Source organism: Pelobates fuscus, chromosome 8, assembly GCF_036172605.1.
Source record: "Pelobates fuscus isolate aPelFus1 chromosome 8, aPelFus1.pri, whole genome shotgun sequence".
Classification (NCBI taxonomy): domain Eukaryota; kingdom Metazoa; phylum Chordata; class Amphibia; order Anura; family Pelobatidae; genus Pelobates; species Pelobates fuscus.
In genome coordinates this window covers 17,608,124-17,630,671 of record NC_086324.1, presented here as the reverse complement: position 1 = coordinate 17,630,671, position 22,548 = coordinate 17,608,124, and the positions used below count along the sequence as shown (strand labels likewise).

At 47.3% G+C, this 22,548-nt stretch overlaps 1 protein-coding gene across 3 annotated transcripts in view; it reads right to left on the bottom strand.

Annotated features, from left to right (window-relative positions):
- Positions 1–9,193: 9,193 nt before the first annotated feature.
- LOC134570637 (peroxisomal N(1)-acetyl-spermine/spermidine oxidase-like) overlaps positions 9,194–22,548 on the bottom strand; it is a 31,967-nt gene continuing 18,612 nt past the window's right edge. For all 3 annotated transcript variants that reach the window (XM_063428568.1, XM_063428569.1, XM_063428570.1), the window contains 2 exons: positions 10,926–11,109; positions 9,194–9,675 (listed from right to left, as the gene is read on the bottom strand). In XM_063428568.1, coding sequence (XP_063284638.1) covers positions 9,538–9,675; positions 10,926–11,109 — 322 coding nt within the window. In that variant the 3' untranslated portion in view covers positions 9,194–9,537. The remainder of the gene's footprint in view (positions 9,676–10,925; positions 11,110–22,548) is intronic.

Below are 22,548 nucleotides of genomic sequence, written 5' to 3'. Positions count from 1 at the left end.
CCCACATTGAAGACCGCGGCATTTATGCCCCTCCGACATACTAGCCTAACCAATTGCCTAATTTGGGGTGGGGGACGGGGAGGAAAGCATTGGCTTGGGACTGCTTATCATGCCGTCACCGCCACCTGGCACACGGCGGAATGGGTTAACGCTGACACCACCTGGAGACTATCTGGAGGGGACTCCTTTCCGGACTAAGTGAGGGCCTTCTGTTCATGATATGTTAAAAGTTTTGTTAAAGTTCTGGTGCGGCTCTGAGCCGGTATGGGGGGAGGGTGAGCCATGCACGTTGTCCCGCTAAACACACTTACACCAAGTAGGGATAGTTAACTTAGCTCACAGATAGGCCTCGCTACATGACAGGTGATGCAGGCCCGGTAACTATAGTTTAAGCGCTACTGGTGGCACACCCATGCCTGACCTAGGGATCCCAGACAAATGTCACGGGAGCAGAATAACCCCCAAGCCGAGCCACACGCCACATCGAAGCATACTGCCTCGTTGAGGCGCAGGCGGCCACATGTCGCAAGCACCCGCGAGGAGCGTAGGTTGATCAATACCCACACCTTGAAAACGTGCATTAGGCAGGGAGGCGGCCCCTACACCACCCATAGCAATGACCATAGCGACAGCTAAGCGAGAGGTATATGCCTCGCCCCTGCTACGCATATACGTAAGCGCTACATACACTGGCCGACATCTCCCCGGCACCTACCCCCCTAGTCTGACCGCCCTCCTACGGGTGCCGTTCCCCCTGGGCGGCCGCCCATAGGGGCTAGCCTCCCAGATCTAAGGCACATTCTACACGCAAGCAGAGTACCACGTCCCACTAAGTTAACGACCAGCGACATAGATCTAGCTTCACCGAAGGTAACACGCACTATTATTCTAGACTGATTTGGATGGATGTCATATGTAACGGTATCGGTGGGTGTGGACTGTAATATGTGTGCTACAACTGGGACGAGGTATACCTCAGTGCAGGAAATAATATATGCGACACCTCTGCTTGCTCACTATCTATTGTCACACACAGCTACGCCCCCTGCTGTTACCGTTGCCCCTGGGCGGCCGTGCATGGGGGCTGGCCTCCCAGACCTAAAAGCAATACACACGTAAGCATCATACTGCATTCCACTAAGTTAATGGCTAGCGGCATACACTCGGCTTTACCTACAATAACACGCACTATATTTTGTTGAATGACTTAGATACATGTCATCTGTAACGATACTGCTAGTTGTAGAATTGAATGTATATACCATTACTGTGACAATGTGAGCCTCTGCGCAGGCGATAGGGCATGGGAACACTGTATCTGCTCTCTATCTAATGTTATACTTAACCACACCATGATATCCCGGGAGGGAATTACACGACAAGGCGTGCCCAACGCTGGTCCCCATACTACACACCCTACGCCACATGACGATGTACGCGGGGTCTTGGGGGGCAAGACAGAACCACGTTTGGAGACCTTCTATTCGAGACCTGGCACACCCCCCCCCCCCCCCCCCTGGCCCCCACCCTCACAGACACACGGCAACTAACTTAGCTCCCACCCCGACGGAGACGGGCAAAGCTACTAACCCACTCATCTTCATGAGGCCCCTTGGGGTGCACACACCACCCCGAGACGGAGGCAAAGACACCCACAATCCCCCGCGTGGGAGGGGGGCTGTTAACCTTCCCCCGCAGCAAAAAGCAAAAACCAATATACACGCACACCTCGACCCCTAACACGAGCAATAACTACATCAATAACAGTCACAGATACACAGCTACACCCACGGTGGCTGAGCGATGGTAGACAACCACTCGAATCCACGTTACATATACACCAATAGGGCTCACTCACTGGGACCTTTGGACACGTCCCTGGTAGGAGAGACCACCCCCCCGCCTCAGTTCGTGTGAACACTGAAACCCTGCGGTGAGGCGCCGACGGGATACCGCCGTTGAATAACTGGTGGACCGAGTCGCTGCCTGCTACCGCAGGCACACGAACCTCCCTTCCCGGACGGGAAGGGCACCCGACACCAAACCCAGGTGTCGTAGCTGTCTCTCCCTTGAGACGCTTCCTACTACACTTCCCTTACCCACCACTACCCCACCTCACCTCCTTTCCCACCCGACCTCGGCATCGGCCGGACCGCCGGGTGCCCGCGGCCGCGGACACCTACGGGGCTCCAGGAGTCCCGACACCGCTGATGCAACACATGGATGTGCCCCCTGCCTCGCACCCGGCAAATGTCGCACAGACAGCCAGAACCCACAAGACCTACCTTCCGGACCCATACAGAGTCCGGACTCTGAACTGCAGGGGATTAAATATCCCAGAGAGGCGATCGCAACTACTCCGAGACTTGCGTAGGGACCGTATCGCGGTGGCCTTTCTGCAAGAAACCCACTTTAAAGAAGGCTCCGCACCGCCGCTTAAAAGCAGAGAATACCCGATGGGATTCTTCAGCAACCACCCACTCGCAAAACGAGCAGGGGTAGCAATACTCCTCGCGGCAAAGCTTCAATTCCGGGAGCTAGATAGGCTGACTGACCCCCAGGGACGTTACCTCTTCCTAAAGGGCGAAATTCTGGAGCGAGTGTACACATTCGCGACACTATACGTTCCGAACAACAACCAAGCCCAACATATCCGCAGGACCCTGACCAAACTCTCCTCCTTCACAGAGGGTACCCTGATTATGGGAGGGGACCTCAACACCCCCCTACACCCGCTACTAGATTCATCCACGGGACACAGCAGCATCCCCCAGGGAGCCCTGAGGAACATTCAAACGTCCTTACGCAATCTGAGACTGGTGGACTGCTGGAGGGCTGCCCACCCCACGGATCAGGAATTCACCCACTTCTCAGCTCTCCACAAGCGGTACGCAAGACTGGACTACCTATTCCTCCAACAAGACCAACTTACAAAGCTACGGTCGGTGGAAATGGCACCGGCCCTCTGGTCAGACCACGGATCGGTTACCATGGTGATGGACTCGCCGCTGATGCGCCCTGCTGCGCGGACATGGAGATTGCAAGACTCACTCCTGTTGGATCCGGGGATACGGGACAAGGTAAGCGAGGAACTGAACAGCTACTTTGATCTGAACACAACAGACGACCTGTCGGACACCACCATCTGGGAGGCACATAAGAGCGTCATCAGGGGCACTCTACTTAGACTAACAGCCAAGAAGCGGCGTGAAAACCGTCAACAGATATCCGACCTCATTGAGAAGATCGCAACGTTGGAGTCGAAACACAAACGGTCCCAGCTACTTTCGACGCATGCTGCATTATTGGAGGCGCGTAGGCTCCTTCGGGACCACATCACCCAAACCCACTACCGTTCGATCAAACGCTCAAAGGCGTTCTTTTATCAGCACGCCAACAAGGGCGGCAAACTGTTGGCAAAAATGCTCAAGGGACCCCAAACCCTGTCTCAGGTACATAAGCTCCGCACAACGGATGGCACAACCACCCAACTACCGGATAGGATCGCGACTGAATTTAAGAACTTTTACGCAACTCTTTACAACATAGCCCCACCAGCCCATCAGCTGGGTGAGGTGGACAAACAAAGACGGATACAGGACTACCTGAAGACTCACGTCGCGACTAGGCTCCAACCGGAGGAGAGGGATGCTATGGAAGCTCCGATCACAGAGGCGGAGATAGAAGGGGCTATCAAAACGGCTAAGACAGGACGCGCGCCCGGACCAGACGGCTTCACACTTGAGTACTATAAAAAGTTTAAGACCATACTCATCCCGAAACTCGCCCTGGCCCTCAATGCCCTCACAACGGGAGCCCAGTTCCACCATGAGTCACTCTCAGCTACCATCACAGTTCTACCCAAACCAGGGAAGAACCCCGAACAGTGCGGCAGCTACAGACCAATTTCACTCCTCAATGTAGACGTGAAGTTATTCACGAAAATACTCTCCAACAGACTAGGTCCCCGGCTGCCGAAGCTCGTCCACCCAGATCAAACCGGATTCATACCAGGAAGGGAGGCCAGAGACAGCACCCTACGAACTCTCTCCATCCACCATCTAACGCGACACCATAAGATCCAGACCCTCCTCCTATCCACGGACGCCGAAAAGGCGTTCGATCGGGTTGACTGGTCATTTCTACTGACCACGTTGCGGGAGATGGGAATGGGAGTCCACATGATGCTGTGGATACAAGCACTCTACCACCAACCGAATGCTAGGGTCAGAGTTAATGGCGCGCTCACAGACTCATTCCTGATACGGAATGGTACGAGACAAGGATGCCCATTATCCCCAATGCTCTTCGCACTCTCTCTGGAACCCTTCCTGGAAGCAGTTCGGCAGTCGGAAGACATACGGGGCTTCCCATGGCAGAACTCCACTCACAAAGTCGCCGCATATGCCGACGACCTCCTATTCTACATCGTCGAACCGGAACGTACGCTACCTAGTCTGATGACACTACTGGAGGAATATGGACGAATATCAAATTTTAAACTAAACACGACGAAATGCGAAGTGCTTAATCTTACGATACCCGCCCCAGATGCCGCCACCCTAAAAACCCGATATCCCTTTCGATGGTGCTCGACCCACATGCGTTACCTTGGATTAGCTCTCACCACAGATATGTCAGAACTATACCGGATGAACTATACACCCCTTCTCCAGCAGATTACCCAGGACCTAAAGAAATGGACTTATCCTCACATATCCTGGCTGGGTAGAATAGCGGTCCTGAAGATGAACGTGCTCCCTCGGATCCTCTATCTATATCAAACGCTACCAATAGCCGTCCCAGCGGCCTTCTTCTCCTCGCTACGCACGGCCATGATCAGATATGCCTGGAACGGACACCAAGCAAGGATCCGACACGACGTCCTTTGCCTCCCAAGACCCTGGGGTGGCCTAGCATTTCCAGACATGCGCAAGTACCATCAAGCAGCCATCCTACAAAGGATTTTAGACTGGCACACGCATCCCCGCCACAAACAATGGGTCGCGCTAGACAAGGGACACCTCCACCCAGACCTGATCCCGAGACTATGGAACACAGGGAGCTCGGCACCCACCACCTTAGATCCTAACTCTACCGTAGCTCACACGCTGAGAGTGTGGGACCGACTCAGGGGAGACGCACACGTATCCCCGACCCCAAGCCCACTTATCCAAGTCCAGAATAACCCCAAGATAGGGGGGGGTGTATCCCCACAAGCCTGGAACTTTATTGCGGAAGGCGAACACATCCCTATGCACCGTACACTAGCCAACGCGAACCTGAAACCGCTGCGGGAATTGACTGACGGATCCCCGGCATCAGTCATTCAAACTTTTCGATACGCACAACTCAAAAACTTCTATAGGACACTCCCAAATAGAGACGCACTTCATCGGGACCCCACATGGTTTGAGGGCCTCTGTGATAACAAAACTGCCCCTGATAAAACCCTCTCCCGCATCTACCAACACCTCCTGGTCGGCCGACTCGAAACCAAAAATGCGCACAGGAGAAGCTGGGAAAGACTGCTGGACACGACATTCACCGAGCCTCAATGGGAACAGATACTGATTCTACACCATAAAAGCTCGTCCAGTACGTATTACCAGGAAATAAACTTCAAACTCCTAACCCAGTGGTACAGAACACCAGACAAACTACATAGAATATTCCAGACGATACCGAATGTGTGTTGGAGGTGTGGCACGGGCCCGGGAACACTCACGCACATTTGGTGGGATTGCCCCCTTATCGCACCATACTGGGAAGAAATACAACGTGAAACGGATGTAATACTGGGAGATATGGGCGAATTCGACAAGAAATTGGTCCTGTTACACTCCACGCCAACCCCCATTGGAACATATCGGAAATCCATACTCCGACACCTCCTGAACGCGGCCAAAGCCCTGATACCGCAGTACTGGAAACAAACCAACACCCCAACCATCTCGCAATGGCTGGAGAGAATAGATGAGATCTACACAGCAGAATCGGTACAGGCCACGCTACGAGGATTGGAAGAGAAACATACGGATAGGTGGCGCCCATGGCTGGTCCACGTGGCGAACCGGGCGGCAGAGGAGGGGAGACACACAGGAACATAAACGGTGCGGATGAGAGGCCGGTTGGAAGACCGCCCCACAACCTGACCTGGAGCTCCGGAGGCAGTATCTAGGGGGGAGCGCCCTGAGCGAGGACGGTCCGGATGCCTTCCCTCAACCCCCTCCCCCACCCCCCCCCTCCCCCCTCTCACCCCCCCCCCTCTCATTCCCCCCCCCCCCTTTCCCCATCCCGACTCAACAAGGTCTAAATAGACCACCACCATAACTGGGATTTCACCACACATCCCATACCCACTCGACACGACACTACCTGTCCGCCACGATACACACCACAAATCATACAATAGACGGAAGCGGGGCTACCACACCCCGACACCGAAGGACGAATACAGCATACTGGACAATATTACCTGAGGCAACCCAAAAATGTCATACACCACACCATCTAAGGGGATGAAACTAACATACACCTCCTGAAACACACACCAAACATACCGCCTGTCCTCTCCAATCTAACACCATGCTAGGACCCAACACGCCCTACAAACCACAGCTCCGACGTCATGACACACCACACCGACCCGTAGCACCTGACCTCAACACAATGTTTCCGCGATACAGCGGCCCCCAACTTTCACTTCACCAATACCCCAGCTAACCTACATGATACAACTTTACTCTACCACACATCACATCTTCCCCCCCCCCATACTAATCAATATATAGCACTATCTAAGCCCAATGTATGACCTTTGCTAGAGATCTGAGGACCCCAGAGGGAAGGAGGCCTCATACGCGACATATATCTACTGCACCAACACTGAACCCGGTGGGTCACTCACATATAACACCTTCCTTCACTGATACACTACGTAACCCCGCCCCCAGGTTACCTATTTGGAATAAATGTCCTTATACCTGATTGACAAAAACGTGTATAAAAAAAGGAAACAAGAACTGGACATAAATTTAGGTGTATACGAATATGTATGTATATATCTGCAGCTATATAGGAGTATGTATAGACTTACGAAGAATGTAATTGCGGAACATAACTGAGGGTCAAACCCGAACGTGACTAAAGCTACCAAGTTTGTATTGTATTTCGGGCTTGTTGAATCCCACTCTTTTTTTTTCTGTACCCCCCCCCCTTTTAAAAAATCCTAATAAAAATTCTTGAACAATAAATATAGCTATACCGTATATACTCGAGTATAAGCCGAGTTTTTCAGCACATTTTTTGTGCTGAAAAACCCCAACTCGGCTTATACTCGAGTCAGAGTCTGTATTATGGCAATTTGCATTGCCATAATACAGACAATGGGGGCTGTGGGGGCTGCAGAGAGATGTTACTTACCTTTCCTGCAGCTCCTGTCAGCTCTCTCCTCCTCCGCCGGTCCGTTCAGCTCTTCTGTCAGCTCACAGTGTAAATCTCGCGAGAGCCGCGGCTCTCGCGAGATTTACACTGGGAGCTGACCGAGGTGCTGAACGGACCGGCGGAGGAGGAGAGAGCTGATAGGAGCTGCAGGAAAGGTAAGTAACATCTCTCTGCAGCCCCCACAGCCCCCTCCTACACAGTGCCCATCCACTGGACCACCAGGGAAGGAGAGCCCCCCTCCCTGGCCATCTAGCAAGCAGGGAGGGGGGACAAAAAAATTTATATATATTAATAATAATAAAAAATAAAAATAATAAAATAAAAAAATAATAAAAAAATGTAATGAAACAAAAAAATATTAAAATAATAATTAAAAAATAAAAATGCCCACCCCCCACCAAGGCTCTGCATCTCACTCTGCATTACACACACACATACACACACTGCACTCATACACACACACACTGCATTCATACACACAGACAGCACTCATACACACACTGCACTGATACACACACTGCACTGATACACACACTGCACTGATACACACACTGCATTCTCATACACACATTGCATTCTCATACACACACACTGCATTCTCATACACACACACTGCATTCTCATACACACACACTGCATTCTCATACACACACTGCATTCTCATACACACACTGCATTCATTATATACACACACTGTAAATAAATATTCAATTAATATAATTTTTTTAGGATCTAATTTTATTTAGAAATTTACCAGCAGCTGCTGCATTTCCCACCCTAGTCTTATACTCGAGTCAATAAGTTTTCCCAGTTTTTTGGGGTAAAATTAGGGGCCTCGGCTTATATTCGGGTCGGCTTATACTCGAGTATATACGGTAGATACCTGCTTTTTTTAACTTTCTTTTTCCTTATAATTCCCTGGGGTTCTAACAGTGTATGTCAGTTTATATACCTACGTGTATTTTGAATTTCAATACAATATAAACATAGAAGGAGGATCTAAAAAATTATTAACAATAACTTGTTTAATTGGTAAATTAATTAACTGAATGAATTAAATAAACTTTATTGTGATTCCTCCCCCCCCCCTCTCTTCATTTGAATTAAGTGCTTTTAATGAACATATGAAAGACTAAAATTTATGGACTTACCAAGATTGCTATATTAAAGGGACAGTCTAAGTAACTGCATCTTAATGAAGATGGCTTCTGAAAAATCGCACTTTCTTTCTTTTCTTTGTGAAATCCCCACACCTTGAGTGGCTGTAATTCAGACAGTCACTAGTGGCTTTTATGCATGGTGACAGCATGCACGGTATACTGATGATGAATGCTGGATGAGTGCCAATGCTTCACTATGAGAACCACTGGAACCAATGCTTTGGCATTTCATGGTGTTTGCGTCACATGCGACACGCGTCTTCAATATTTCTATGAGAAGCATCTGGTTGGACATAAGTCATCAAGCTTGGTGACGTCAGCAAGTAGATTGAGTTGCAGTGAGGAATCTGTCCCAGACTGTTAATCCCAACTATGTTACTTCTACCATCCATGCACTCCTTGATATTTTACATAGAAAACTATGAATGAGCCATTTGCCTAAATATTTCAATATGGCTTGTAAACTCATTTGTTACGCTAAAGGTTTCATAAACCAAAGCTAATGCTACAATTCTGTGCATATATTGTTTGTAATTAGGTGACTATTCATTTCAAGATGACGTTTATGCACCAAAGAAATAGTGCTGGACACTTTTCATTAAATATATAAAGGAATTAATTCTGTTACAACTGCATAAAACATATAGCCATACATTCACAGTATCAGATCCAGTGAAGGATGTTTCTCATTCAATAGTGAATAGTGGAGGCAATCGATAATTATATAAAATAAAAAACATATGGCCTCCGTATTGCAAGCTGATCTTTTAATTGTAGACTTGGTAGAGCACAGAGTTTCTGTAGATGTAGCTTTGCATTCCAAGTTCATTCATGTACTATAGAGCAGGTGGCATAGAAAGGGCATAGAAAGTCCTTATGTTGTAGGTTTCGCATTCCTAGTGTTTTGTGGGTCAAGTGGTAACTGGAAGATTTACAGACGTGGGCTTGCCTTGGTCTCATACAGCTTCAAGATTCTTTCTGCTTCCCTAACTCCACTTAGGTAGGCCCCATGAGTTGTTGTATAAAAATTGGTGTGGGTGGCTTCACCAGCAAACAGCACCTGCAGAGGCTTCATACAGAAAAAGAATGTAAAATTAGTTAGGTTGACCTAAAAATAAGGTCTGTAGAATGCGCATGGCTCACATAGGATTTGCAGTTAGAGAAACTGAAGAGTTTAAGTAGCATCAGAATTCACAGAATGTGTAAAGACTAGGTAGGTTTAGATATGAACATGATAAAAAAGAATGTGCAGGGATCAGTTAGGGTCAGGATTAATAGAATTTGCAGGGATCAGATGGGATTAGGAGTAATAGAATGTGCAGTGATCAAGATACGTAAATTGTGCAGGGACTAGGTAGGTTTAAATATGAACGTGCAGGGATCAGTTAGGGTCAGGATTATTAGAATGTGCAGGGGACAGGTGGGATTAGGATTAACAGAATGTGCAGTGATCAGGTGGGATCGGGATATGTAGAATGTGCAGGGACTTGGTAGGTTTAGATATGATCAGGATAAAACAGAATGTGCAGGGATCAGTTAGGGTCAGGAATAATATAATGTTCATGGATTAGGTGGGATCATGATATTTAGAATGTGCAGGGAACAAGTAGAACCAAGACTAGTAGAATGTGCAGTTTAGGTAGGATCAGGATTAATAGAATGTGCAGGGATCAGGTATGATCAGGATAAACAGATAATAGGTAAGTTTAGATAGGATCAGGAGAAACAGAACGTGCAGGGATCAAGTTGGATCAGGATTAATAGAATGTGCAGGGAACAGGCAGGATTAGGATTACTAGAATGTGCACAGCTGACTTTGGATCAGGAAATTAGAATGTGCAGAGATCATGTAGATAATGGTTAGCAGTAGTTTAAAGGAGAAGAGATCTTATGGGACATGCAGGCAAATGTCAGACGGCCATGTATGAGATATGGGAAGGAAATCAAGGTAATCAGAACAGAAGCCATAATTGTGTTTTTAGAAGTGTAGTGTGGTGTATTGCAGAGTTATTCTGTGATAAAGTTTAGGATTCCATAGGCTGAGATGAGAACTGGCTGGACAACATGTGTAAACGAGTAAATTAAAAGAGTTTGTGTAGCCCAGGCATGAACGATTTAGTACACCCGAATGAGAATTTATTGTGAAATTATTTTGTTCACCATCCAGACAAAACAAAATAAAATAAAAAAAATAGAAAAAACAAAAGCAATCCAAATAAATAAATTGATAAATAAAATAACCATATGTTGCTAAGAGGCGTAAATATTTTAGCAGATGCTTCCCACACAGTTATAGTGCCACAGCCATACTGTAAATACCCTGATTTTTTTCTTCTGATGGGTTGATGGAAGAGGCTCTTGTAATGCCGTCTGCTCCTTTATCGCATCCACTCCCACTGGCACGTTGGTGTAGGAGCCTCGAATGTAGGGGTTACTGTGCCATGTGGAACGCAGAACCCCCCGCAGCTCTGTCACAGGCCAGCCAGTGAAACGCTTCAACAAACTGAAAGGATACCAAAATCGTGGGTAAGCGAGGAGGAGGAGTGGGGGAGGACAGATTAGGGATGGATGGGAAAGGAGGAGAGCACAGATGCAAACACATTAACAGCATTGATAGGGATGGAGTCTATTTAAAATAACTATAAAAATAAGACACGGTGAATAATTCAGTTTGTGCTAAAAGTGTAACATTTCATGCATCATTTACTAGCAGATGTAGAAAGAGAGAGATTTCCAACATGATGATCGAAAAGGGGCTGGCTATTAATAGACTCCTACGTGATGGCACGGACAAGATGAGTCCCCTTGTTCAGCAATCTGAAGATCAGTAAGAGCCGGAAATATCTAAATGGCTCAAAGTAAAATCTAAGAATGGTGCTTCCACAAGAAACATATGGCTTATTATAGTGCTCGGCTAAAGTGCCCTGCAGACACGGGATGGATGGAGCGGACTGACTCTCACTGTAGAGCTAATGCCAACGTGTAGCATCTGGCCGCCCCTTTTACACACATAATAGGGTTTTATCAAGAATTTTACGTGTAAGGTAAAAACAGCCTAACGGAACATTTCGCCAGCTCACTTATTTTCCAGCTACTGCTAAAATTTGCAATCCTGTAGTCAATTATTCTATATATTTTTTAAAACTGTGCGGCATAACTGATGAGAGAGTGAAATATAGCACCTTACTGCTTTATACCTAACCGAATTTTTATGACATCAAGTTTAAGAGACTGAAGTTAGAAACTGAGTGGCACTTAAGAGTTAGATTTAGGTATTTGATATGAAAGAAGACAAAGTAATGATTGTGTGAAAGCATAAGGGACAATCAAATTAAAGGACCACTATAGTGCCAGGAAAACATACTCGTTTTCCTGGCCTTATAGGGTCTCTAGGTCCCCCCCACCCTCTTATAGAAGTAAGGGTTAATCCTAGCTGGACCTGGCACCCAGACCACTTCATTAAGCTGAAGTGGTCTGGGTGCCTATAGTGGTCCTTTAATGGGAAACTCATTCACACAGCCCAAGCATTGATTGTCTGCTTAGCTCAGATAAGTAATATTGCTTCTTTAAACACTAAGCTCAACTGACTCTTAGGTTAAAGAAAAGCACACACAAAAATACAGTGTAATATTTTAACTCCAATTCCCCTTTTTTCTATGTAAGTGTGGAGTCAGACCAGAATTCTTTTGGGTTGAGCACCCTGCTCTATCCCGCCCGTCCCCTGCATCCCCTTGGAGGTGACCGCGGGAAAGTCTAAATTTGAGGTTGTTTTTGATAGCAATGTCATTTTAGTAATAATTTATTTTTGATATAGAGCAGATATACGCATTGTGAATAAATACATAACAGCACTTTCACTTTCATAATTTCATTTTGACACTGTACTTTTTATTTATTGATTTTTTTTATCACATTAAAGGGACACTATAGTCAACAGAACAACTACAGCTTATTGAACTTGTTCTGGTGAGTAGAATCATTACCTTTAGGCTTTTTGCTGTAAACACTGTATTTTCAGAGAAAATGCAGTGTTTACATTACAGCCCAGTGATAACTTCACAGGCCACTCATTAGATGGCTGTTAGAGATCCTTCCTGGGTCATGGCTGCCTAAAATGTATCCAAACATTCAGTGTCTCCTCCCTCTGCATGCAGACACTGAACTTTCCTCATAGAGATTCATTGATTCAATTCATCTCTATGAGGAGATGCTGATTGGCTAGGGCTGTGTTTGTATTGTGCTGGCTCTGCCCCTGATCCACCTATTTGTCAGTCTCAGCCAATCCTATGGGGAAGTATTGTGATTGGATCATGCTACCACTTCTGCTGATGTCAGCAGGCAGTGGGCAGGTCTAAAGGAAACAGGGAAAAGGCAGCAGCTGCAGACTTAAATACAAGTACGATTTTACCATATTTATGGAGGCATGATGGGGACAGGGGGGCTAGATGGTGGTTTTAACCCTATAGGGTCAGGAGTACATGTTTGTATTCCTGACCCTATAGTGCTCCTTTAAGTTTGCTTTTATATATATATATATATATATATATATATATATATATATAAAAGCAATAATATAATAATAATAAGCAATATATATAAGCGTATATATATATAAGCAAACTTAAAAGAGCACTATAGGGACAATTAATTTGTTGTAAGAGCATTGTGCGTATATATATATATATATATATATACACGCACGCACGCACGCACAATGCTCTTACAATAAATTAATTTTGCCATATGGTGTAACTGAAACCCCATATTTGTTTGCTAAGATAGGTGATTTTAAGTAGCCTTGTAAATGTAAAACTGTATTTTCGTGTGTGCCCTGTTCCTTAATCTGTATTTTGTATACATTTTGACCGAAAATGCATGTTCCGGATGTGTCCCCAATTCCCCTTTTTTCAAGATGCACAATGCATCTGCAAATGTAAACATTGGAAGAGCTTGTTCTCTTTATATCAGTAGGAAAGGGTGACTGTGATATTGTATGGAACTTTATTTTTACATTTAAACAGCTTTTTTCCTTCTTTTTATTTGAAGAATATGGGGAGACGGCTGTAAATCGAGGCCTTAGTCTCATAAATCTCTACACAGCAATTACATTTCCCAGAAACATTTATTAAACTGTTTTGATGACATGAAGAACTGTATTATTGGAGAAATGCAACAGTTTGACAGGACAAAAAATGAATGTACTTAAATATGTACCAGGTACTGTAAGCAGCAAATATTAAATATTTTAGAGTTAAGGTTTAAAATGCAGCATGTTGCAAAACATTTTTAACAAATCTATGCAAAATTGAACGTGTAGAAAAAATTATAAAACGGTTAAAAGTTGCATAGGTGCTTTTAACAATATCTCTTTAGTGTGTACCTGACACAGCACCACTACTATTTAGTGTCATTAAATGTACTATCAATGCTATTTAGAGCTTGTCCAATGAGTATAATTATCTTAGATATTTGGTGAACCTTTTTACCCCAGACAAACTCAGGGGCTTGTGGGGCAATACCTGCATAACTAAGGTAAGAATTAGGATGCCAGAACTAGCTCCTTTTAAAAGTCAGGTGTATATTACTAAGAATAGTAATTGGTTGAATTCCGTGATTAATCTAATGAGCCTGCTCTTATGACACACAGATTATGTGGGTTTTATAATATATATATATTGTAGGCTTTCATAGTCTTATTAATTATAATGAGATGTGAACTGCAATGCCCAACTACTTATTTTAATTCAGTCTCACAGCATTGTACGCCGTTTCCCTTTAATTTTTGGTATATTTGCTTTATTTTTATAGTATTTTTGAGTCGGCTGTGTGGAGTTGGGTTGCTTATTGGTGAGGAAGAAGTGCTCTAGGGCGTTACGTATTTCCGTCTGAATTAGTGGGACCTCTAGGGATTCATTTAGCTTCCACGTCCATTGTGACCTGAAGGGCTTGGGGTTTTCGATGGTAAGGATCACCGGTGCGTGGTCTGAGCAGGTCATAGGCATTATGCGGGCCGCTATCAGTGTGTCTAGGTCACTGTGTTGGGTGAAAAAGTAATCCAATCTCGAGTAGGATCTGTGTGGTGCTGAATAATAGGTATAGTCCCTGTCTGCATGGTGGAGGATGCGCCAGGAGTCCGCAAACTGGTGAGTCGAGAGGAGAGTCCTCATGCCCCTAAGGACATGGTCCGGTATCGTAGACGTGCCTTTCGATGTGTCCATTCTGGGGTCCAGGGGGGCATTGAAGTCCCCTCCGAGAATGGGGGGTTCCTTCTCCGAATGTTTCCAGGGTTCTTAGGGCAGCGGCCAGGAACGTTCTCTGGCCCTTATTTGGGAGGTACAGGTTCGCGAGTGTGATTTTGGAGTTGCCTATTACCCCTTTGAGAAGAGGTATCTGCCTTCCGCATCCTTTTCCTCCGCTTCCAAGTGGAACTGAATATCTGCTGAGAATAGTATGGCCACACCCTTGGATTTAGTCGAGGAATTGTGTGCGAAGTAGCCGATAAGGTAATATTTGTTGGAGAACTTTGGGGCCTGGGGTGTAGTGAAGTGGGTTTCCTGGAAGAAGGCAATCGACACCCCCAACGCCTTGGTCTCTCGTAGCCCTCTGGCCCGCTTATGTGGGGAGTTGAGGCCCCTCGCGTTGATCGTGTAGAGGTTGAGGCCGGTTCTGTCGTATCTGCCCGCGCCAGGGGCGCGGAGAGCGAGAGGGGGCGAGCTCATGTCGTGCAGTTATGTCCGGGCCGAAGTGGTTGGCGGGGTAGGGAGGGCAGGGGGAGGTATAGGTATCTGGGTTCTAGGAAGGTGGGAAGGGAAGAGAGGTCTGCGGGGTTATGGAGGGAAGGAGAGGGTGGGCAGATGTCAAAGAAGTGAATGGTGTGGAGTAACTCGTATGGGTGGTGTCGGGTCGCCGGGGCGATGGTAGTTAGGGGTAATGTGCCGCTGGTAGGTGGGAGTCTAGGGACGTTGTCCCTTGTGTCCACCTCACAGGTTGTTGGCATTAAACCCGTGGGGTTGGTGGCGCCAGGGGGAGGGTGGGTCGCCCACTAGTGACTTCTTGTTGGATGGTGTGTCACAGTTGGTCCACTTCCGACCCCAGCTGCTTCACAGTTTTGGTGCATAGTGGATTGTGGCACCCATGTAGGGTGAGGCCGTGGGAACGGTCTATGATTCGTGTGAGCGGGCTTCCGTGTCGGCCCCCTCATGGGTCGTATCGTGAGGTATGCGGGGTGAGAGTAGTCTAGGAGGTTTAAGGGAGAACATCATACAAGGTATAAACACTCTGTATATAACATTATCAAAGAGCACATTTGTAACATTAAAAACATTTTTAAACAATGTGACCGTGCCCGTGTGTCGTAGGGGTCATCCAGTGGTGTTTGTCATGAGGTTGCATTATGTTGGTCACTCGAGGCCTTGAGGTACCCATCCCGGGAAGAAAGAAAGAGAGAAAAAAAAAAAGAGGGGGAGGGAGGGGGGTCACAATGCTACCTGGAGTACGTCCCAGGTTTAGCTGAGATTGTCTCATTTAAGCTGAAATGCCCTCCGTGTGGGAAGTCTCGTCTCTTGCTTGGTTATGCGTAAGTCAATGAGTGTCCAGTGGTGGCTGGTGTCCTTGTGGGGCGGCAGATTTGTACGGTCAGTTGGTGAGTTCGTTAGAGTGTGTAACTGTGCGGTCTAGTTCAGCTAGGCTGCTCGTCTTGGGTTCAGATTTCTAAGTCGTGGCAGTATGTCTGACTGTACATCTTGTCGTGTTTAGTCGTTGTCATCTGAGTGTCCCTTTGGGTTGTGTTTAGTTCTCTCCAGTGGCTGGCAGTCTCAGTGCCTTGGGGCGAGTACATATAACATATTCAAATTAAGTTTAGTGTTTACAGTTCGTATATAAGAGCATAGACAAGTAGCTTTAGTCCATTTTTAACACAGGTGTAACATTGCAATCAAGTCGGAGCCTAGTGCAAGTGTCCTTGTTCCCTGCCTGTATTTCTGTTTTGTCACCAGTGTGTGGTGTGTAGCAATGTTTTGTGTTGGTGCGAGGGTGAGTGTGTCTCTGGAGATGGTGCTTGAGTGTTGTCTCTGTGTGTGCTGTGATGTGGAGCGTGTGTATCTGGTGTTGTATCTGAGGGGGTTGTGGTCCCCTGGGTTTTACTTGCACTTCTGGTCCTCTTCCCCACTGTTTTCGTTCAGTTACGGCACCATGGTGTTCGGTCTTTATGGTTTGCGGATGGGAGGGCTCCAAAAAAAGATGGTGGAGCATGTTCGGTAAGGGGCAGTTTTCCAGCCCATCGTGGGGAGCCGAATCCAGTCCCGTGTCGGGCGGTTCATGTGTGAGGTGGTGAGTATGACTTAGATGTTCGGTAGACTAATTGGCCTTTATGGTGGTGAAGCATGTTTGCCCGTAGGGAGATGGATAATCCTCGGGGATGGTCGTAGGTTGTCTTCCAGGTGTGTTGCCATTGCGCTCAGTCCCTTGGTGAGCAAGTAGTGTCCAGGAGGTCAGCAGGAGAAAAAAAAACAACCAACAACAATCCAACCGGGGCTGCTTCTCTTTCTCTGTTACGACCTTTCTCCCCCAATGGTGAAAGAGAAGAGGAGAGGGCCAGGGAGGGTACCCGTTCCTTATGCTCCCACTGTGCAGGTGTATGTGCGGTAGTAATAAGGGTTGATGGTTTGCAGGGGCTGTGTGTGCCATCTTTGGCACCAGTAGAGTGGAGTAAAGTCTCTGGATGAGGTATTTCTACTGTTGTGTCTCAGGTTCAAGGTAGGTGCTGGCGACTTGGGGAGTTAGATGGGTAGTACCCTCTCTATTCCTCCGGCTCCGCTTGCTGAAGAGGGGTAAAGTCGGTGTTCGGTCCCTGCTGAATGTCGCGGCGGCTTGGTCTGCCTGTGGCGCGTTCGTTTACCGGGCAGTTGGTCCAGTCTATGATGGGGGTTTGTGGGAGGTCCAGGGCCTCCTGGAAAGTCTGGACATCCTGCGGTGTCCGGATTGTGGCTTCAGTGTTGCCGCGGCGGGCCGTAAGGGCAAATGGGAATTGCCAGCGGTAGCGAATTTGGGCCTCTTGTATGGTGGCGGTTATGGGCCGCAGCGCTCTTCGGGCCTGCAGGGTGAGGTGGTAGAGGTCATTGTATAATTCGACCGTCTGCCCTTCGTGTCTCCAGGACCTTTCCACCCAGGCTTTCCGCATAATATCCTCTTTAATTTGGAAGTCCGGAATGTGACAGATTATGTCCCTGGGAGGGGCGCCCGGGGGTGGTCTAGGCCTTAGTGCCCTGTGTGCTCTGTCTATGGTATGCTTCCCTAGGTCGGCCCAGGATACGATTAAATAGTGGTACCAGGATGGCCCTCATGTCTTCTGGGGTGTCTGTTTCCCGGCAGCCCCTTACCCTTATGTTGTGTCTGCGGCTGCAGTTGTCCAGGTCCTCTACATGGAGGCGCAGATCCTGAATCTGTTTGGTGTGTTCTTTCGTGGTTGTAACCGCGGGGCAGTGCAAGTCAGGGCTCTGTGATTCCAGGGCTTGCACCCTGGTCTCCAGCGCTGTGAGGGAGGTGCCCAGGGCTGAGATATCTGTTCGCAGCGTGTTTTTTACCTCTTCCAGCAGGGAATGAAAGTCTTCTTTTTTTGGCAGGGAGGCAAAAAGGGCATACCAGTCCGGTGCCGGCGGGGTAGGCATGTTGTTGCCTGTGGCGGGGCTTTCTTCCGACAGCGTGGAGCTCGGTGAGGAGGGCGCCATATTGGAGGTCTCATCCTGTGTGAGGAAGTCGCCCGGAGTGTGCAGGTAACTCCTAATCGAGGGGTGCGGATTGTTCCCTTGCGTTCTCGGTGTGGAGGGGGTCATTTGGGCTCGCTTGGTGCGTCCCATGGGTGCCAGTTTGCGCTGTTTAGCCGTGCTTTAGTGCAGCCAGGAGCGGAGCGAGAAGATTAGGCGGCCATTTTCGTCCGGCGTCAAGCCACGCCCCCTGCACTTCAGTGTTGACAGGCTTTGTCACCATAGTAACCGGACGCTATCCGGCTTTGGTAGGTGACACGTTGGTAGGTGAACACGTCATCACTCATGTAGGGGAGGTCCGTTCGTTGTATCGGCAGACAACACGCAGCACTGGGGTTTGATGTTTCACCGGTTTATGGTAAGCTTAATTTATGATTAAGTATTTCTTACATATAATGTACATTGTAGGTTGTTCAGCATCTTGATAAAGGCCGGTTTGTCGGCCGAAACGTTGATCTGTATATGCGACCGTGAATACTCATTTTTTAAAAAAAATGTTTACTTTCAAAACCATTGAGTGCTCTTGTTTACATATACATATATATAATTCTTATATATATATGTTGGAAGGCCAATTGGCCTGAATTTGTGGGAGGAGTTATGACCCTATATAAACCCTATCCCCCTACTTACCTTTGCCGTTCAAGCTGTGTTGACTGTCACCATAGTTACCTGCATTTCCTGTCAGCCGTTCCCGCCAAAATTCTGCAGCAAGCAAGCATTCTCCCTCCAGCAGCACCTACCGCAGACTTCAGGGCTCGTCCACCGGCTGCCCCGCAGCTTTCCCGACTCGCTGCCCGGCTGTCGAGCTTCCGGTCACGAGACAAGCACGCAAACGTAAGCTTCAACGTGGGGAATAGCGTTTCCTTTTTCCCACGTTTGGGCATAGAAACGCGGGGATAGGCTCCCTAGATATATTACTTACCAGTTCGTTTAATCCGCCGTTCATGTATTCCTGCGTTGGGGCAATTTTTAGCCGACCGTATAGTACACACGAATTTTGTTCATTCTTACGTACGCTTTTACTCACCTTACGTTCGCCTGTTTCTCACTTTCGTAACACATACGAACGGCTGGGTCACAAAACATTTATTTTTTCATTAATCTACATCCGGTCATAGTATATCTCTCTCACACGTTCGGTAGACGAATGCATAAGGTTGTATGCATTTTATAAAAAAATTATATTGAAGTATGTTCCTCTATGTATGATTTTATTTATGTTCACGACACTACCTACATTTTTTCCCTTATTCTAAATGTCATTATTTCACCACACTGTCACATTTAAATTATGTATATATCCCAGGCTTTTTTCTCTTAAAGGAACAGTTTCCCCTTTACGGTTGCAGGGCCTAGCCAAGGGCCAAGGTCAGTATCTACATACGTTACATACTTCCTGCAAGAGACAAGCCCCCGTCAGCGTAGAGAACTGGCTTTCAGGGTCAGGTGCTGGCCCTAGCTTCCCCAGTAATACTACGGTCCGTGAGGTCTACACCCCTACCTCATACACGGAGGTTCAGCCCCACGACCAAATCATAGCTAGCCACCTCGCTCGCTCTTCTTTAGGGCTACAGTCAGGGCTTCACATGTCAAGGCCACACGTTTTGAATCTCTTACAGTCACAAGAGGCCGACATCCTGCCACCTCCTTCTGGTGACCACAAAATTCCCTCGGCCCAAATCATAGCCTCTCACCGCTGCTTGGCAATAGCAGGGCCTCATCTGTCACTTGGTTCTAAAATTGTAATTCTTTGCTTCGGCATTAGCTAGCAGGCCAGTTCTCCGGAGGTTTCATCCCACCTCCACTATACTCTACTTATCCATATCATTATTCCTTTCAGGATGTCGCAAGAACCAATCATCGATCCCCCATCAGACGATATACCCAGCACGCCAGCCAGGCCTGGGTCTCCGGTGAAATCCCTCACTCCTTCTACTCCCAGATCCCTAAGATATTGGACCATTCCTAAAATATCGACTGAATTTAGGCTCAGGGGAATCCCCTTTCCAGCCACCGCCAGGAAAGCAGAACTTTATAAACTGCTAACTACTCAGGCCAATGAACCAAGGCCCGGCACCAGTTCACAAGGGCCTTCAGTTGGCTTTTCTGATTCCTCCCAGGAAACTCTGGCGGCTATACTGGACAATCTGCAATCCATTAACAGCAGGTTGCTGAAGGTGGAATCAGCCATAGCCACTCCAGGTGACTTAACAGCCCCAGCAGTCCCTACACCGGTAACCTCGACCGCTCTGACTGCCATACCCTTCATTTCCCCTCCCCCACCAGCCACTACCACTACCACTACCCACACCTCACCAGCCCACTCTTTTCCGGCTTCCGTCAAGAAATATATTCGTGATGGAAAAGACGTCAATTTAATGTCCCTCCTCATAGCCTCCCAAGACGTCTTAGAGAATAGAGTTTACAACTACAGGGACATTTCCGTAGTCTTAAGAGCCAGAGACCCACGTTTGAATAAAAAACTCACCATCCCACAGTTTGTTATCGCGTTCGGCACTTATCGCGATGTTATCTGCACGGTGTACCCTCATAGGAGAGAAGAGCTTGATTTATATATGCACAAGGTGGTTGATTTGGGCATCAAGTATGGAGGGTCCTCATTTTACGATTACCACAAATCCGTTTCGACCAAGGCAGCTACTCATCTGACACAATTCAATATTAGAATCGATTGGTATCAGATAGATACGGAGTTATTCTGCCGTCATTTTGCTGGTCTGAGGCCCCCATCTTGTGCCTCATGTGGTTCCACTTCACACTCCACCGATCTATGCCCTGGGGATGCAGACCCTTCCACGTCCACTTTTTCACCCCACCACTCCCTCACCCCACTCCCTAGACAGGAAGGTGTCCAGAGAGACAAGCTGGGCAGACCCATCACCTTCTTGGGCAAGGCGCAGGTGTGCAATAACTTTGACACTGGCATATGCAGCTACAGCGCATGCAGGTTGTTGCACATCTGCTCCATATGCTTCAGAGCACACACCAAGTCCATGTGCCCAACCCGTCTGACACCGAACAAATAAGCTGGTTCAGCACACATTTAATTATACGACGACACCACGTCCAGTTAATGGCACTTTCTCTTCGCAACCTTGCTCATCTCGGGGGGGCTGCTTAATTGCACTCCAAGTAATAAAGTGTGATTTTACATTTTTGTATCCTTCTTCTTTTTCCTCCAGTTCATGGAATAGTTTCAGTCATATTAATGTATAATTTTGATGTAATTTGCCTACATTCTTCTATTCCAGCATGTAGGGATACATGCGTAAGCAATATAGATATACCTTAGACCTCATTCTCTACACCTCCTCTACTCAGCTGCTAACACTCTTTTATGCTCTTTAATTACAGGTCTCCGGCCAGGCTCCCCCTCCGGCACACCTTCAATCAGCCAGGACGCCATCGTTCCTACGGCTAACCCTGGTTTAAACAAACTATTACTCCACGCACAAACAGTCACGCACCAAGCACTGTCTCCCAACACCACTATCTCTTACGCTAGGGCATTGACTATTTTTAACAAATTCACAGCCGAGTTTTGCTTACAAGGTGACCTTTCCATCAAAACCATGGTGGCTTTTGCCTCCTTTTGCCATTTACACCTTAAACTCTCTTATAATACCATCAAACTCTACCTCACCGGAGTACAACACAACATCCTCACTAACTTCCCTAACCACGCTCCTTTTCTGTCTTCCTACCCCATTAAGAAAATCCTCAAAGGTATTTTTAAGGTCTCAGTCTCTCCTAGTACGACTGGGCTACCAATAGACGGTCCAATATTCCGGCTCCTAAGCGACTTATTGGACAAATCCCCGTTTGACCACAATACCAATTTAGTCATGAAATCTGCCATTTTTTTTGGCCTTTTATGGGTTCCTCAGACCTAGAGTTCACAGTGGTACATCAAGGAGACACAGTACGATGCCTCAAACTTTCTTACTTAAAGAGAGTAGATGACCATTTTGTACTCTCTTTGCCTTCTACCAAGACTAATCACTCAGCCTATCCCACTATCATTCCCCTCTTTCCTACCGAGAATTTGTGGTGCCCTGTACATGTTCTGGATATGCTCCTGGTTTCTCACCTCACGCACTCACCAGATACTCCACTACTTCTACTCCAAGGACACCCACTCACCACAGCTAAATTTA